The following is a 17,858-nucleotide window of genomic DNA, read 5'->3' on the forward strand; positions in this document are numbered from 1 at the left end:
GGTATAATGTAATCCAAACATATCACCTCATAACTTGTTGATAGGACCCTTTAGAAACTGTAATCTTGTTATTCGCAAAAGCTTCTAATTACAGTAAAACAATTATCTTGTTGCAAAGGAAATGGACACTGCCTCTAGCAGCTACTGACAGCTATTCTTGAAATGAAAACAAGAAGAAAAATATATAGGGTTTTTCTTTTAAAGAGATAGACTTCATAAATATGATAACACTTAGCACAGAACTGTATGTTTAATGGGAAATGACACTTCTCTGCATACGTGTGCCGTAAGTATAGACTCAGAGATATACAGGTAGTCCATTAAGTTAATTAGGCCACTGTACTATTAATGCTACTTCTCTGTACTGTACTGCCAAGTGTTTTTTAGAATAGCTATAAACGCCCCTAAAATACAGTCTGTCTTTCCTTCTTGGGGCAGAACATATTTTTACAAAAATCCATGTCCAGACATTTTGCTTGGTATTATGTTAACCATTCTATTTCTTCACTTTATCTTGATTATCTTGGTTTTTTCCCATTTTGCCATCTGAAACACTTCTCTGTCCTTGATCTTCACCCCAAACAGGCACTGGCACCAATGAATTTTAGCCAGCCAGAGAAGGGGCTGCCCATGCATTGCCAAACAAACTGCTGATGTTCAGCAGAGACAAGACTAAGCTGCTCTGTGACAGCATATACTTTTCCTTACGCTACAAACATTTGCTTTCTCCTGAGCTGTTGAAAATAAGGCATTTCTTGTTGGCTCGCTGTTTTGCAATAGTTGTTTTAGAGGGCATGCAGCCATTTACGCAGCTTTGATCATAGCAGCGGATGACTGGTGTGCATGCATTGTGCGTGCAATTTAGGATAATCAAGCAGAATTAAATTACATAGGATTAAATGCTATGGAGTTCTGCATTTTGTCTTAACAGACCTGGAGTTTTTTCTTCTATGACTCTTCTGAAATGTTCTCTATCTTTAGCCTTTTGGATACTTTATGGCATTTTCATCACAGGAAATCTCTGTCGGACCTGGAGATTACTCCAAGTCAGGGTAAATTTATGGTGAAAAGGAGCAGTGAAACACTAGATACTCTCTACTCACATTGCCCATTAGGTAGCTTTCTGAAAACTGCCCTTTCTTGGCAAAATGTCTTTTCATTGTAACTTTGAATCCCCCTCTTCACAGTAGTGGTATGAGCTGATACATTGGGAACTCAGTCTCAGTCACCCACAATTCCTCCCACCTGGCTGGCTTATGACCCACAAGCTTTCTGACATTTTATGTTCTCTAGGTTTTGCTGTTACTTTAATTTAAGGATGCTCAGAGTGGCTAGAGGAATGTACCTCTATTTCCAAAAGTCAGAAAAAGGTTGCACACATCTGCTTTCTAGTGTGTGTGTCTGTGTGGGGGAAACACAAAAGAAAAAAAAATTAAGAGTAATTTAAATGCAAAGTGACTCAGATACTTACGGCCAGTCTTTCGAAGCTGGCCACAGTTACACAGGATATCTAAAGATATCGGTGGTGGCTCTAAATGCTATCCTTAGGCACAACAACTGTAACAAAAACTCCCAACATACCTTCACATGTCAGTAGGAAGTATTCCAGATTGTGACTGAAGGATGCACTGAAATAAGTACAGTTTTCGATCAGATCACAAGACAGACACCGCCTGTTGAAGTTTCCATTTGTGCTTGCGCTGAAAAAGTTAATACAAGTCCATGAAGGTCACTGAGCAAATGTTATCTGGGAGCAACATTACTTCAACCTTACTGTACTGTAGAACAAGAACATAAATACAATGTGTCCAACATTAGTAAGAGACAAAGCATTTCCATTTGGTTGAGTTTAAATAGCAGTAATGGCTTTTTTTTTTTTTTTTTTTTTTTTTTTTTCCCTGAATGGAGAATGTATAAAAGGATACTGGTCTTTTTTTGCAAGGTCAGGTGGTTATGAAGGAAGGTATAGTTTTTAAAAGAAAATGATGGTTGCAATTGCACAAGAGGAAGTCATAATTTGGTGAATAGAGGTGTGAAACAATGGAGCAGTATTTCTATACCTACTTATGACAGAAAATGAAGAGCTGGAATTGTTTTCTTAAAGCTTCTTACTGGTTGCCTCACAGGTCTGATTTGCTAGCAGGTGCCTCAGAGGCCAAAGCCCTTGTTTTGGGTTTGAATAGATGCTCTTATAACATCCAAGTAGAAAGGAAAGACTGTATTTAGGGATCTGTTTCTGAAGAAGGTAACGTGGCCTGTCCATATGCTCAGAAGTGCCTTGTAAGGGTCTATTATACATTGAAGAATGAGCAGATTATGAGCAAATATTAATAAATAACATTTTGCATTGCTATAGCATTTTGAAACTTCAAAATGCTTTCCGAATATTAACTAATAGATTTTTCCAGTGTTACTGTAAAGCAGATCAGTGTTTTTTGCTACGGTTTCATGGTAGGAAGAGACGAGGCTGAGCAACCTGTTTAGGGCCACAGAGACTGAAATGAGTAGCTCTTGCATCTTACATGGTTCAGATTGTGTCTCTGACTTAAATCCTGCTTAAAGCTACTAAATCAAACAGAAAAAGAAAAAAAACCCAACACCAAAACAAAAAATCCAGAAAGATCTTCATCTGATATAAGCTGTCAGAGCTCCAGTGGAGCTCTGTGAATGAATATATGCCAAGGTTGCTGCTGAGCTGATGTCCCTGGGCTGGAATGAGAGACAGGCAGACTACCCAGTGCAAGAAATCAGAAATCTGAAGGGAGGCCAGGGTCACAGTGTAATCCAAGTAAGGTCAAGGACGTTGACATTTTGGGCATCTCTTTACCTGTTGCCTATGTGGGGAGATGAGGTTAATGAGGAACCAGGATGAGCTGCATGCCAAGCTGAGCAAGGTGTGGGAAGCAGTTTGACTCATGCCAGCAGCTCATGACTTGGCTTTTAAAATGAAATTTTCTTCCCATTTTAATAGAAATGAATGGTCAATATAATTTTGATTTTTTTTTCTCTTCAAGAAAATAAACACTGAGCTGAGCTACTCTCAAAAAAATGCGGAGTGCAGAGGCAAGGCACAGAGGTCTCGAAAGGGAAAAATGATTCAATTACAGGTAATTTAGTTCACTCTAGTTTCCTTTCCACTGAGGGAAAAAAGGTATGATATCATGTTAGAGAAGGAAAACGTACTGACTGTCCCTCATCAACTGATGCTGTAGCCAGCTCTGCCCTTCGCTGGAGAGGCTGAGATGACAGCAGGGTGATTGAGAAGAAAAATAGGACAAATGGAATAGTGATTCCAGAATTATTATTAAAAAGTTGGGGCTTCCTCCCCTTTTTAATCTGCTCCCATGATACTTCACAATAGCTACACTACCGATAGCTTACTATAAACCAGTTTTTTATTTATCATACAGTTAGGTAGAATACTAAAGACATCTGGAATTTCAGAAAAAAAACATTTGCAAACATAACATATTGTTATTTCTTCTCAATTTCATGAAAAGGTGAGGTGCTAGAAGCTTCCAGGGAAACTGCTATCTGAAAGTATAAAACCAGTTTATACCATTAGTTTATGTAATTCTGAATTCTTTCAAGTGTTAAGCAGTTCTGCTGGAAAGTTTTGTGACAGTTTATCAGTCTTGAGACCAATTTAAAATTTGCATTAAAATGAGAAAATTGCTAAATGTAAAACATTTCCAAATGTCAAGCATTTTGTGCTCTCTTGTTACACTGTTCTATCTATTCCAGTGACACATTGCAAAATCTTGCAATGCCATTAAAGACAAACACATAAGAAACTATTTCTATTGCCATCGCTTATGTAATGATTCGTGTAAGACTGAAAAAATGGGAAATTCTGTATGTGAAGTTAATAAAGCACATACCTGTATAAATGTCGCCTCCTTGGCAAATCTTCTGTGCTGTGGAAATAACTGGGGAGAAAAAAATCAAAAGACAACTGTATCATAATTGTATCATCAGAAGGGCGTTTACAAGTATTTCACACAAGATTTTCATTCACATTGCCATTTTCCTGATCTTGTAAAGGCAAGGAAAGTTCAAAATGAATTGGAAAAACATACAGAGGGACACACCGCTGCAGAGGTTCAAGCAAGTATGTTGTAGGCTGCACTACAGTTAAAACAAGCATAGAAATGGTCCTAGAGTGGTCATGACAGTGGATCAAAAAGGATCAAATGATTAAGTGAAAGAACTTCACATTTTTGCCTCAAGATTTATGGCTCAGAATTTCCTTTCAACACCTTTCTTTTTTCTTTACAACTAGTTTTTACTTCTCTTACCACTTTTCGTTCTTTGCCCAGATACACATCTAACCAGGGTCTGATGCAAATCTCACTGAAATGTCCTCTTTGAAGAAGGGAGTTGGACTTTGAGGGAAGACGAGTATGAAGTTAAAGAATCCCTTGTTGCCCTTGTTTTGTGCCGAGACTGTGGTGAACTCCTTCTGGGGCTAGAGTGACAGCCCTGCTGTGCACTGAAGGTAACAGAGAGGTGCCGCTGGAGGTGGCCAACCTCAGCCCAACGTGCAGGTCCAGACTGATCCCCCAGGTGCATTTCACGTGAATAATGACAGACCACAGGATCAAATGTAGTGTCCGTGGGGTGAATCACACATCAGGCAGGATATTCAGCCCTGCCGATCTGCTTCCAAGAACCTGCACTTGCCTAGATGTACGTTCTGATGCACAAATTGTACGTGGTGTTTTCTGCTTGACTGGCCAGCTCAAATGCAAATAGGACTTTGGTGTTAGCTTGCTGCTCAGCTCTGCCAAGTGCTAAAGACACTTATATCGTACTGAAGTTATTGGTAATTGAGGGCATTCAGAACCTTGAAGGAGCATCGTGCTCTTAATGATCATTCAAAGTCTGCCATATTCCAGAGACTTTTTACTCAGCTATTTAGTGACCTTAAGAAACTGAGAGGTGAAAGTCTTGTACCCACCTGAAACTTTGCCTGGAAAGGAAACTATATAGTATTTGATTTCAGCAAGCCTTCCAAACATTTTCTTACATAGTTTCTTGAAAGGAATTTAAAAAAAAATAAACATTTACAGGACTTACTTTACAAACATAAAGGGCAAGTGTGAAGAAGGCATTTTTTTGGTATTCTAACTAAATACTTTTTTTCTAATGCATTGATATTTTTGCAGGTCAATGAAGGATTCTTCCTAAAACTGACTAGGTGGTCAATGAAAATAGATTCATTCCTTCAGAGGTTAATATCACAAGTTGTAGCAGGAGAAATCACTCTTCTGCACAAATGTATAGTCACAGCACTTTCTATATAGTCACAGAACAAGAGGTTCGAACTATACAGAGGAAATCAAAACAAAGCAAAAGATATAAGTAATGGTGTGAGAGGTTAAGCCAAAACGGAGAGAGCTTCTCCTCTTATCTCCATCGTCTTATACTCAAATATTTCAGGCACATAGACACTACCATTGTAACTAACCCTATAGTCCAGGGCTAAACAAAGGACAGCTGATTCATCAGACCAAAGTTGACTTACATTTTATGCCTCTTTTCATCATATGCCAATATCTTTGTCACATCCCAGTCGCCCGATGTAATAGACTGTAAGTTGTCACTGCTACTATTGGGCTGCCGGAAAGGAAAGAGAATTAGTTTTCTTTATCCTTAAAAGAAGATATCTGAGCAAAGCTGCTCTTCTGAAAAAGGGAGCTCTTCAGACTCCATTGCCTTTTAAAAATAAACCAGGCATCTGCAATTTCCACCCCTCCCCCTGCTATTTCTGTGAATCTGCAGGCATAGAAATAATAGAGTCAGACTCAACCATAACTCCAGTGAAGATAATGGGATGAACACAGCACAGAACAGCTTCAAACCCCTTCCTCTAATCCAGCATGCCCACGAGCTTCTGATTAATCCTTCATGGCAGTGCAGGGATTTACTTATTTACGTACAATTCAGGCGGCATTAAAAAACCAAAACAAAGCAATGATATTGTTTGGCAAGAGGCAGTTGGTCGATCTTTTTCTTCTGAGTTTTTCATTTGGAAATTCATGTTATCTTATGCCCCAAATAGCATCATTCAAGGTTTTCTTTTATGTGCAAGACCCACATTCTACATTTGCACCTTCCACTCTGGCCAGCAGAAGCACAGATACTGCTTTTTATTGCTTTCTGCTGCAGGTGAGACCCAGGAAAGTGGCAGCGAGTGAGTCACCTGTGATGACGACATGGCGATGTGGTAGAACTTCCCTCGTCCTCCCTGGGGAATGGCTCGGACAAAGAAAAACTTCCGCCCGTCCTTGGAAAAAATTGGCTCTTCATTCTGTAAGCGGCAAATGTGAGGGTTGTATTAACAGCAATTTATTGTATTTAAAATTGCTCAGCACTGCAAAAACCTGTCAAATTAATTCACAGCGGAATAGGGAGTGCTCTTTAACAGCAACCTGAGGCAAATGAAAAGCCCACTGAAAACTGGAGAAAGTTTTGAAGATGATTGCTCCTTGCTCTCAGGAAAGCAGACACCTCTCAGCTGTGGGAGGACAGGGAGAAAGGCAGCAAGGAGAGTTCCTGGGCTACAAAGTAAATTCCCATTTGCAAAGCAAAATACACACATACAGCTGACTGCTCGGGGCAATTGGAATAAAGCTTTTAGAAATGGTTTGAATCTCACTGGCACAAGTATGACAAACCCTGTTTACTCTGCTGGAAGAACTGATCTATTTCTGTCCTCGAGGAAACACAACTACCAGCATCTAACTGCTGTCTTTTCCTACTCTCTTACAAATGCTTATTTCACTGAATTATTTATGAAAGCAAGGATATCTTGAAAAACCATCTTTGACACAGAGCTCCCAGGTGAACATGATGATTGACTTTTATTGGGTGACTAGAACTTTCAACCAGATAGAAGAGACTCAGCAGAAGGAAATCAAATACCACATATGGCAAGCAAGCATTTCCTGGAAGGGTCTTTGTCTTCTTTTTGTACAGGAACCCTGAGGCACAGGGGAAGTCTCCACTGCAGGAGATGGTTGAACAACAGATTACAAGGGAAAGCAGAAGGATGGTCCATATGGTGTGGCACAGTAGCACTGTACCGAGGGAACTAGCTATATGAAGCTCCTCTACTCTGAATCTGAAATAGTTGAGAATAAAACTAGAGCTGAACCTCTGCTGAACCTCCCCTGTGATGTCAGGCTTTTCTGGGGACTGGCTTGAGCCCTGCCTTCCCTGGACCAGCTTTGTGGATCCTTCTTCTTCAAGGGCAGTCAACAGGGGAGCTGCTGCTCAGCCTCTTCGGGGTCCTCCTTTGGTTCAGTGTTAAACACACCAGCTTTCTGCTTGGCCCATGTCGAGATAGTGCACGGAGCCAGCAAGAACTTGATTGTACAGGGAGAACTTATGGCTAATGCAAACACCTACAGCAAAGAAATAAACATTTTTATTTCTCATAAGCTAACACATTACTCTTACTGTACGTTCTTTTGTTCCCAGTTCTTTACTGATTAATTCTTTTCCACTGTTTATCAGATCTATCAATACTGCGTTAGGTGTTCAAACTGTTTGTTTTTCCTTTTATTTCCTCCTGCTTAGGTTTTCAGTATATTTTAAAACATGCCCATTTACAGCTTGTTGCAGCTCTATGAAATAATGGTTTTATTTGCTTCTGACATTGTTCTGGAACCTGAAACATGAAACTCTATATTATTTCCAAATGTCTTTCATGACAGGAGAAACCTCATTGAAAAACAACTGTGATAACTTGGGCAAACCTTCTGCTTGATAGGTTTTCCTTTACTGAGGTAAACAGCAATGAGTTCACCCTACATCCCTGTATCTGTGCCTGCTGCATTATACATTCCAGCAATCGGTCTCTGCCAGCGAGAGCAGGCGTTGTGCAGATTAGTTTGAGGTTCATTCGGAGTTACAGGGGAAGGAGGTACATGGCACAGGTGACAGATGTGAGGCTTTAACACTCGGCTGATATTGTGAGACAGCCTGTTTGCCTCTGTTGCTGGAAAGACAATGCATTAATACAACCAGAACTTTGTTTAGGGTCTTGGCAGAGATGATGACTTATCCCAGATGGCAAATGTAGGGGGACAGGACATCAGGCTGAAAGGCTTTTGGAACAGGACTTTATACTGTAGGGAGCTATAACAGGCACATAATTAAAATATTCTGCATGTGATACAAACAGTTTGAGCCTTTGGTTGACTATTATTGACTGAATCCCACAAACAACTCTAGAACAGAATAGCCCTCCTTGAAAACAATAGGAGATTGGTTTAAGTGCTGGTAAAAGAAAATACTTTTCCCATGCAGTATGTAGGGAATTTTTGGATATTGTTGCCACAGGAGGATTATGGAAGCAGTTGGTATTAGAAGGTGCAAAAAGGGATTGAACAAACTCATGATTCATTAACAGATCCTAAAGAGAATAGACATGGATATAGTCTCAAATGTCTGCAATCATTTTATTGTGGATGGTGGTGAAATATGAGAGGACTGGAGGGCGGAAAGCAGCTGGCTCACACACTGTCCTTAAATACCATCAGCTGCTGTGCCTGGTAAGGACAGAATGATGGAGCAGAGGGAGCAGCGGTGAGACTCAGGGCACTTCTTAAGTCCTTATGGCTCTTCTTGCCCTTCTGCTCAGCTACATCTCTGTATTTAGACACATGAATTCTACCCAAACAGTCAAGGCCAGTGTCCAAAAATCCTCTACTTTGTGCAGATGAAGGACAAAGTTGTTCTCATGTCAGCTGCACGTAGCAATAACACAGGGCTCTCAGACTTAGGTGTAAGGGAGAAACAAATCCACAGCAGCTTAAACTAAAGCTTAAATCTGACCAAGTGTGGGTCCCTGGAGCCACTGGCCCTTCTGGGACCCATGTGAACAGACAGTGGTTCAGGAAGCAGATCTACCCAGGACTGCTCATCTGCAATGGGCGAGTGTCCCCTGGGTGGAGGAGGAAGGACATAGAAGGCTGGAGCTGAGGACTGCCCAGTCAGCCTCTAAGCTGAAAGAAAATCACTAAACAAAGGATGACCCTGTGGCTGGAGAAGCAATCGGTGGGACTAACAAACCTACATTGCTATCAGCAAAAGAAAGGGACAGCAACTCCATCTCCAGCAACGTGTTTCCCGCTGTGTATCAAAATGATGCCACCAAAGACTTCAGCTTTGGTGGAAAAGATAAGGTGATGGCAGGCTGCAGGAAGGCACTGTAACTCTGGAAGGGTCAGTGCTGCAGTTCAGAGTTGCGCAACACAGGTCAGTGTATCTGCAAATGGTCGGGAGAAGAAACCAAGGAGTGCCTCAGAGGCTTATCCCAAGTTAGGTAGAATCAGGATGGATGAGGGGACATGCTAAATGCAGTCTGAGCTTCTGTATCTTGTAGAGTGGGGCATTAAGTCCTGAAGTAAGAAATAACAAAAGAAAAAAAAAAAAAGATAGAATGTATTGAGCGTGTTCAGCTGTGTTTGGAGAGGGATCACTGAGCATCACTGGATCTGCAGCCACCTGAGGAAGACCCTTCTGGTGAAAGCAGGAAAGGCAAGGAGCATGCAGGATGGTGGGGAGTGCACAGGTGTCTCTGACCTGGAGGATTTGCATGACCAAACATGCACTGCAATGAACATTGAAAGAGAAATTGCCCCCTTTACGGTGAGTTGGAATGAGAAATCCATGTGGACCTCTAAGTACAGCACCACCAAACCCACCCACACATTAACATGGGCCAAACACTCATCATATTGCAGCATCACAAGTTGCAGCTCCAAACTGGCCTGCCTGTGCTTTCATGGTTCAACACATTCCCTGCCTCCTGCTCTTCTGCAGTATAGTGCCTCACATGCTTTTGGCTGGACTCCATGTATTTCCTCACGGAAATCAGAGGGAATGCAGATTCTTTGAAATTTGTTTTTATTACAGACTAAGAATTATACTTTGGTGAGAATTATGTTGTTCTGATTCATCATCAAGTTTTAGAAAGGAAAGCAAATAATCTGAATAACCTAATCCCTTCCAACTGATCCTCTGATGCTTTTTTCCTTCCTCAGCATGGTCTCCTCGCCTCTCTGTCTGATCCACCTTTGCCCAGATCCCATAGTTCATGATTTTGCTCTGCAGGTATTTATTGTTTCATGGAAATGTCCCAGTACTTTGAAGTGTCACAGGGCCATAGCTCTGACAAACAGCTGGGTGTGACATGAATCCTTTTAACTCTGCATTTTGGTAAACACTTTGTGGAAATCCAACAAATTGTTAAAAATGTGCATTGGCTTTACTGTGACAATGAAGGCACCTCCTCTTTTGGGCACAAAGGGAAGCTCTCTTTTCATCCCCTGCCACACTCAGCACCCTGTGGCAATGCTCCACCCCTGTCCACACGCTCATCTGTGCTTGGGTGCACCACACCAACCGCCATCTCTGAAGCCAGGGCACCTGCACCAAGATACAGGGTCATCAACTGGCGAGGAGAGGAGCCCATGCCTCTGGGTATCAATCCCTCAACTGGATGACATCAGAACTCTTTGTTTAAGCATCAGAGGCTCTGTTTGTAGCCAGAAGCTGCTTCATTAACTCGGGCAGATGAATTTGGGTATTTGAATTATGGGCCTCTAGGTCCTATTTCTGCTGCATCCTTTGTCTTCAGGGCAACATTAGGTCAGTTATGGGGTTGTTACATGACAAAAGGGTTTTACAGGGTGACAAAGTCAGTCTTGTTTGTAAGGGTCTCTGACCCCTTTTTATTTTAATAATCTCATTTCATACTGTGTATTAACTATGTGTAAGAATCATTACTGGCTTATCAGTAAGGCAGATTAATGATTACATATTCCAGCAATTCGTCGCCACATTAAGGCAAGGAAGTTGTGAAGGAAAAATGGTGTGAGGTTTTCAACATCTCAACCTTTTGACAAAGCAAGAGTCTTTAGTTTCAGACTGAGATGATCTGAAACACTAGGGAAATAGAAGGACCGGAAAGAAAAATGCAGCTCAAAGGAACTATTATCAGGGGAGGCCAGTCAGCCCATGCAGGTGGGTTAGGAGGTCATATGTCTCTAAATAAGCTTGTGGCAATCTCCTGGTCCTGCCAATGTCAATGTCAAAGCTTACAGCCTTTGGTGGAGTTGGAATTGCACCCTGGGTCATAATTAGATTTGTTCAGGCCACATTCATAATTAAATAAATTGATTAAAATGCCAGTAAAATTTATCTTCAGCAGGTGCTCAGAAATTGTCCTATTTCTCCCTGGCTGACTCATTGTCTGTATATGACATCACTGGCACTGTTGGAAAATGGCCTCTTCCCAAACATTGAAACAAAATTGTTTACAGCTAGAATTAATGTTTCAAATAATTCGTATATTTAAGCAAAAGTATGAGTAAAGTTCAGTCTGGCTCTTATGCTCAGAAGTGCACAAGCAGATATATAAATAAAAGCAGTAAAAACTTCCAAAGTCCCAGGCAGTTTTGGTGAACATGTGTCTGTTCCTATCTGTGCAAAAGGTTTGAAAACACTGTCCATATCATCTGGCAAGGAGTGACAGATACTTTCTAGCAAAACCTGTGTGAATACAGTGTAGTTCTCATTATACTTTGAGTAATTTATCCTATTTTTCAGCTCCACAGACAGTGACAGCAGTATTTCTCTTTGCCTGTGTTGGAGAGAGGCTTTCCAAAGATTTTGGATTTCAATGAAATTTATCCGTGAACTTAAGTATAGAAGGGAACATGAGAACATTTACTATGAACTTTCATATGCAGACTATTGAATGTCATTGCATTACCAAACTACTATAAAAAAAAACAAAATTCAAATTCTTATGTCTTATGCCCTATCTCAGAATTCCCACTATTTCAGACCAGTGAAAAAAGTCAGCCCTGCCATCCTTGGCCCCTGGTATGTTCTGATATGGATGTTCTCTCCTCATCTCCTGCTCCCAGCCTACTGTGAAGTTTGCCCCTATTCCAGGAAGACCAGATGCACTTGAATTCCCAATGAAAAGGTAAAGCTCCTGTATGATTTTCAAACCAGGTGTATGGAGGACTTTGAAGAAGTATTTTAAAGAATGAGGCAAGCAGTTCAGTTCCTCAGTCCTATTGATTTAAAACTGGGGTACTGCTCAAAAGGAGATCTGGTCAAGGGAGCATACGGAACAGGTTGGTCCATTGACTGTGTGACCATACCAGCTAGCTACAGAGGGGAACTGGGCACCTGGCTCATATGCATTTGCCTATATTAAAACGTCTCAACCAGGGAGTCTTCATCCTGAGCTGAGTCACACTCCCGAGTTCCTTCAGTAGCTGGCGAATGTGCAATTCATCTCTCTCTTAAAGAGGTTAGGGGACTCACACCAGCACTTAACATTTTCACATCACTCTCACAGTCAGACACACATGCCATGAAAATAACTTTCTGGTTGTCTCAATTAATGTGTCATAGAATAAAAGGTAAATATAGAAAATACAATTATCCTAGTAATCATATATTGAGTCAAAACTAGAATTTTAAGTAATTTTGCTGTCAGAAATACAGGTGAAAGAGCTCTATCATTCCTCAGACTCTTACAAAAGCCTTTGGAGAATACTGTCAAATGTCTCCAAAGTCCATAGGAAATGTCATCTGAGTTTAGTACTGAGATGTCTGACCCATTTGGCTGTAATGAACATGCTTCTCTAACCTCAAACTAAAGTATATGCTGTTTGGAGATGCAGTAAAACTAGGTATATTTCCCTGGAGCAGGCCCATTAGAGGCTGGCAGATCATTTACTACAGTTATTCAGTGCAAAGCACCATCTTTTAATGTCTGTCTATGTAGTAGGTAAATGACTAAAGAACCACAAAGAACCACAGCAGTATAAAAACACAAGTTCTACTATACTGCATTAATGGAAGCCCCAGTAAATAGCAGTGAAAGTATTAAAGTATCCTTGGATCTATAAAATAAATGAATCCTTTGAAGATTATTATTTTTTAAGATACAAAACCTGGGGAATCTAATTTTCTCTTTACTTGGCTTATCTTTTAAGCTTTTGTTTTCTACTCAATCCAACGTTGTTCTTATGAATGTAAAGAATACTTTGGCAGCATTTTTATTCTATACCTGAGTATACCAGCAAAAGATTATTTCAAATGCTTGGAGCACAAAATCTATTTCCTCTGTAAAACCCATTTTTATCTGGATCAGACATAGCCCATTGCTGTAGGACAGTCACTGGAACAGAGGAGATCATTGTTCTTGCCATGAACTGATGAACTGCGGTTTCTACAGGTTCTTGGATCCTTTGAACAAGCTGTGACAAAAATGTGAAATGCTTTAAATCTGGACTAGAAAAAATATAGCACAAGACCTTTATCTGACATGCTACTCCCTGCCTGGCATTCACATATTCCATGAAAAACAGTTCAGTGTTGTGGCTGAATTAGTATCAGCAGCTTCTCTCCCAAGAACAGCTTAATCAAATCTGAGGTCACTTCACAAACTGACTCCTGGGGAAGTGTTATAAATGATCTTCCAGAGATTTACATGCTGGAAATCTACAGGTTTTATACAGACATATGCTGAAAAAACCCAACTCTGTTCCAAAAATTAAAAAAAAAAAAGGAAAAAGAAAAAAGGAATAGAAAAATCCCATAAATCAAAACTTCTTGCAGGTTAAAATGTTCTGTCCTATTTTGTATACCTATTCTTTTCCCCAGAATTTATTTTCATCTTTGTTTTATTTCATTTGGGGGATGGGAGCATGTAGCTATATAAAGTAATAAGTCATGCATAAGTTACAGTGTCAGAAGAATTATGTGCCACTGTTGTCTGTTAAAACAGGGTATTAAAATCCATCAGGCAGCTTTTCCCCGTTCTGTGCTCCACATAAGCCCTTGTTGTTTTAACTGCCCCATCGACAACTTAGCTTCATTTTTTCACCTTTCTAACATCTGCAAATATCTGCAGAGTAACACAGAAAAAATTGTTGATTTTAGCTTAAGTGACTTAAAAGTCCTGTCTGCATGATTTTGGCTCTGAATGGACATAGCCCCTCTTGATAAAATGACCTTTGATCGTCTCTTTTCAACAGTAGACTTCTCTCCTGTCTAGAGGACCAGAAAACAACCACCATACTGTTTAAAATCATCATTAGTCTCAAAGAAGGATATGAAGGACTCCCTCTGAGGTTGATGAGTCTTACATAGTTACTGTCAGGGTGACCTTCCACCAGCATCAGCTTTTCATCTCTTAAATCCAAGTAAATTGCAGGCAAGAACTACGGGACCTACCGGAGAAGATGGCACCTTCCATAAGAGCTTGTTTATTACTAAGAAACTCTTCCGTATAATACAAATCGTGCCATCTTCCAAGCAGCTTTCTCAGGTCTGGAAATCAGCTTTTTCTCTTTGGGGGAAAAGCAATGAAACAAAAAGCCTACCAAAAACTTGATTGCAAAGAGAAGATCGCTATTACCTGTCTGTGCAGCCAGCCTTCACTTTCGTCTTCATGTTTCTAAAACAGAAGAAGATCATTAATACCAGACTTTGCACGTATGACATTTTGCTTATTAGTGCAGGAAGCAGTTGGATTGAATCTGAAAAGTTGTTCAGAAATACAAAGAAACTGTTTAAATATGTGCTTCAGGAGTGTTATCCACTGCTGCTCTGCTTGTCTTTCCGATGAATAAGCATGCACTCATTCAAGAAAGCATTTTACTCATACAGATGAAACACATAAATGCACAAGGTACATTATTTGCCAAAGAAATAAAGCTTGTTAAGAAATAAATAAAGGTTGAAATGAAAGTTGTTAAGAAAAGACTCTGCACTGTGCTGTATGCAACAGTCCTGCATCATTTTTTCAAGGGATGGATGTATCAGAACAATTTTCTACTGTGGAAACACCTATGCCAGTTTAAAAGATGGTATCTGCTGATAATTACACAGGTTATATCATTGCACCATTTACATTAATGTGTCTAGAGAAGGGATTAATTAACTACAACTGAAATGCAGGTAGATAAGCACGAAGCATTTTAAATGGAATTAAATATATATAACGCCATTAAACTAGAATGTTGAAAAGATATCAAGGTTACAAACTGTTGGGGTGTGTGTGTGCTTGTGCATGTGTACAGTTATTTCAAGACAAGTAATGCCTCTCTTACGCACACAGACACACAGAGTGTTTCTGGCTTTCTAGAAGGTGTAAAAAAACCCCAAACAACAAGTAATTATTGCAAACTGTTTATATTCCATGTCTGCCTAAATAAATGTGTGTCAGCTGAGCTGTCGCCAGGTAAAATTGAAATACTTTCTCCTTGTGTGGGTTCTGAAAACCTATGGCAAGAGGCCATGTGGCTCATCTCTCCTACCTTTGTGCAGACTCCCGTGGTGGCATCACACAGCGTCAGGATAGACACGTTCTGGGCCCTGTTCAGCCAGTTTACTGCCACCTTGGTGCTGGTTGCCCACTTCACCATGGTTATGTAGTAGTCCCTGCAAACACAGACATAAATCAAAGAACTCACGATACTGACATCCCAATGAACTGGCACATGGCAGAGCAGTCGGAGGCTGATGAAGGCAAGTGGTCCAGGAGAGATCTCTGGTTATTAAGAAAGCTGTGTCTTGGCATCTCTAGGCTGCCTTAGGTATGGATTTTAACCCCTAAAAATGACATTTTTAGGGCTGCGCAGGTGTTTTATCTGCCACTTCTGAAAGACATTTTCAAAGAAGGGACGAACGCAGAGATAAAGAATCTTTAAAGTTATTCCATCTCTGAGAAGGATTGAAACACCTTCAGCTACAAATTTATGCACAGGTGGAAAAGAAATTGCAAATCATTTCCATTCTGAGCACACTAAGCAGTTGACTCAGACCCATCACCAGCAATGGTTGGATTCTTTATGCTTACGAAGAGCTAATGGCCTCTAAATATGCCTACTACATACCAAAATATCCGTGAGTGTTGCATTAAAAGGAAAACAGCAAGAAGGATATGGTTTAGAGACACAGGATTTCTGTAAAGCATCTGGTTGCCATAAAACATCAGCAGAGATGCGAGTCTGAATTGGCAAAACTGGCATCCCACACTCCTTGTACTACTGCTGGACATATTCAAGTTGTGGCAATACTTGGAGTAAATCCCCAGTGAGTAATGGAACCACTCGGGCTGGGCTGGAAAATACAGGATCACAAGTAAATACCCCGATGGCCGCCTTCACAGAGCCAGCGTGCATTGGTACCCACAACTGTCCACCTCTGCAGCAATTTAGGGCTTCACCACCTGATCTGCAGGGTAAAACTGGCTGAGCTGATAACACCGGTGATGTTATAACATATTGCTGGGCTACGTGGGCCAAAGACATCCTTAAATTGTAATATGACTTTTCACAGCATACAGTCTGTAAAAAATTTATTAGTTCATTTGTTTGCTGTGAAATATGTACAAGGAATTGTTGCTCTCATTGGAATTAATGTGCTGTGTCACTGGAGAGTACTTTGTGTTCTGGCAAGCGCTCCTGCATATACTGAAGAGAAAGGGCAAAAGCAACAAAGGCCTGTTTGTCTAGCGAAATAACAAGTTGGAAATTGATTTTGTAGGTTTCAGTAATATTTAGTGCTTGAATTTGGCTGGGGAAAAACAACAGAAGACCTCAGTGACTGCACCCGCTGCACTGGAAGGAAGGATGCTTCCAGGTGAGACAACAGCAGTCTGAAAACTCAGTGTCTGAAATAGAATTGTAATTTTACTTTTTACCAGCAACAGTATAGGCCCTAAGAGGAAAAAAACAACAAAGCAAAATTAAACTGTATAACCATCTCTTCTTTCTTTCCAAAATTAACTGAGCAGATACAGTCTCCCCAGAAAAGCAATGTGAATTTAGTACATGTTGTGGCTTGGAGCATTTTTTCCATAGATCCAATTTAAAGTTTGAAGGACATATATTCAATTTTTACATCCCTCTCACTGTTTGAACACAGGAGCCACAGTTCTTTCTCAGAAACTTTTAATTATTATTTTAGGTCAAACATTCTCTTCCCTACCATCCCAGAGATGGGCATGGAGTCTCAATTTCTTTCTGAAGCCTCTCCCACCCATCAAGCCCAAAGATACGCCAGCCAGCAGACAACTGCAGATGCTCATACAGTTATTACTCTAGTCTCAGAGTAGCGTGGAGTCTTTCATTTACTTCATTTCACATCTTTTTGGTAGGACAACCAAGTTTTATGTTTCCTATTTTGCAGAGGAAAATAAGACAATAAGGTGTGATTCATTGCAGTTAATTTTAAACATCTGCAGCTCCGGCAGCTGCACCGGTTGAGCAGCCAGCGGAGAGACATGGGGAGTCTGTGCACTTCCCAAGCCCTCTGCACCCGACCTGTCCCAGATTTTATATAGAGCTGATTTAAGCAGAAGTTAAGTAGAAGCTACTTCTTTGCATAGAGCGAAATCTAGACCAGCTGGGACCTGAGCACTTCGTTTGTAGGCATCCACACAGGGTTACACCCTCCCACAGGAAAAGAACAACTCAACTAAGCTCCTTCAGGAAGGGTGCAGTTATGCTGAGCTTTGTGGTATATTTCTCCATCCCAGTAAAGATGTTGGTGGTTGGGTTCGCAATCACCTGAAACTGATTATTGTGCAGCACCCTTATTCATACCCTAGCTCTACTTGGCTGATTTCTGCAGGTATGGATCTACAATATGAGGTATGGATCTACAATATGAATACTTAAAGCATGACAACAATGATAAAGCCATAAACACCACAAAGAACAGACAACGGCACATTATGTGGCCAACTGATGGGCAGCAGCCCAGCCCGCCGTCCCTGGGGCACAGCTGGCTCCAGCCTCTGATCCAGACTC

General features: G+C 40.7%; 1 protein-coding gene across 4 annotated transcripts in view; it reads right to left on the reverse strand.

Moving 5' to 3' along the window:
- DPP6 (dipeptidyl peptidase like 6) overlaps positions 1 to 17,858 on the reverse strand; it is a 572,063-nt gene that overhangs the window by 37,745 nt on the left and 516,460 nt on the right. For all 4 annotated transcript variants that reach the window (XM_055805889.1, XM_055805888.1, XM_055805890.1 and 1 more), the window contains exons 11-16: positions 15,360 to 15,483; positions 14,459 to 14,497; positions 6,206 to 6,313; positions 5,528 to 5,619; positions 3,882 to 3,929; positions 1,582 to 1,700 (exon numbers count right to left, since the gene is read on the reverse strand). In XM_055805889.1, coding sequence (XP_055661864.1) covers positions 1,582 to 1,700; positions 3,882 to 3,929; positions 5,528 to 5,619; positions 6,206 to 6,313; positions 14,459 to 14,497; positions 15,360 to 15,483 — 530 coding nt within the window. The remainder of the gene's footprint in view (positions 1 to 1,581; positions 1,701 to 3,881; positions 3,930 to 5,527; positions 5,620 to 6,205; positions 6,314 to 14,458; positions 14,498 to 15,359; positions 15,484 to 17,858) is intronic.

The sequence above is a fragment of the Falco peregrinus genome, chromosome 5 (assembly GCF_023634155.1).
Source record: "Falco peregrinus isolate bFalPer1 chromosome 5, bFalPer1.pri, whole genome shotgun sequence".
In the NCBI taxonomy this organism is placed as follows: domain Eukaryota; kingdom Metazoa; phylum Chordata; class Aves; order Falconiformes; family Falconidae; genus Falco; species Falco peregrinus.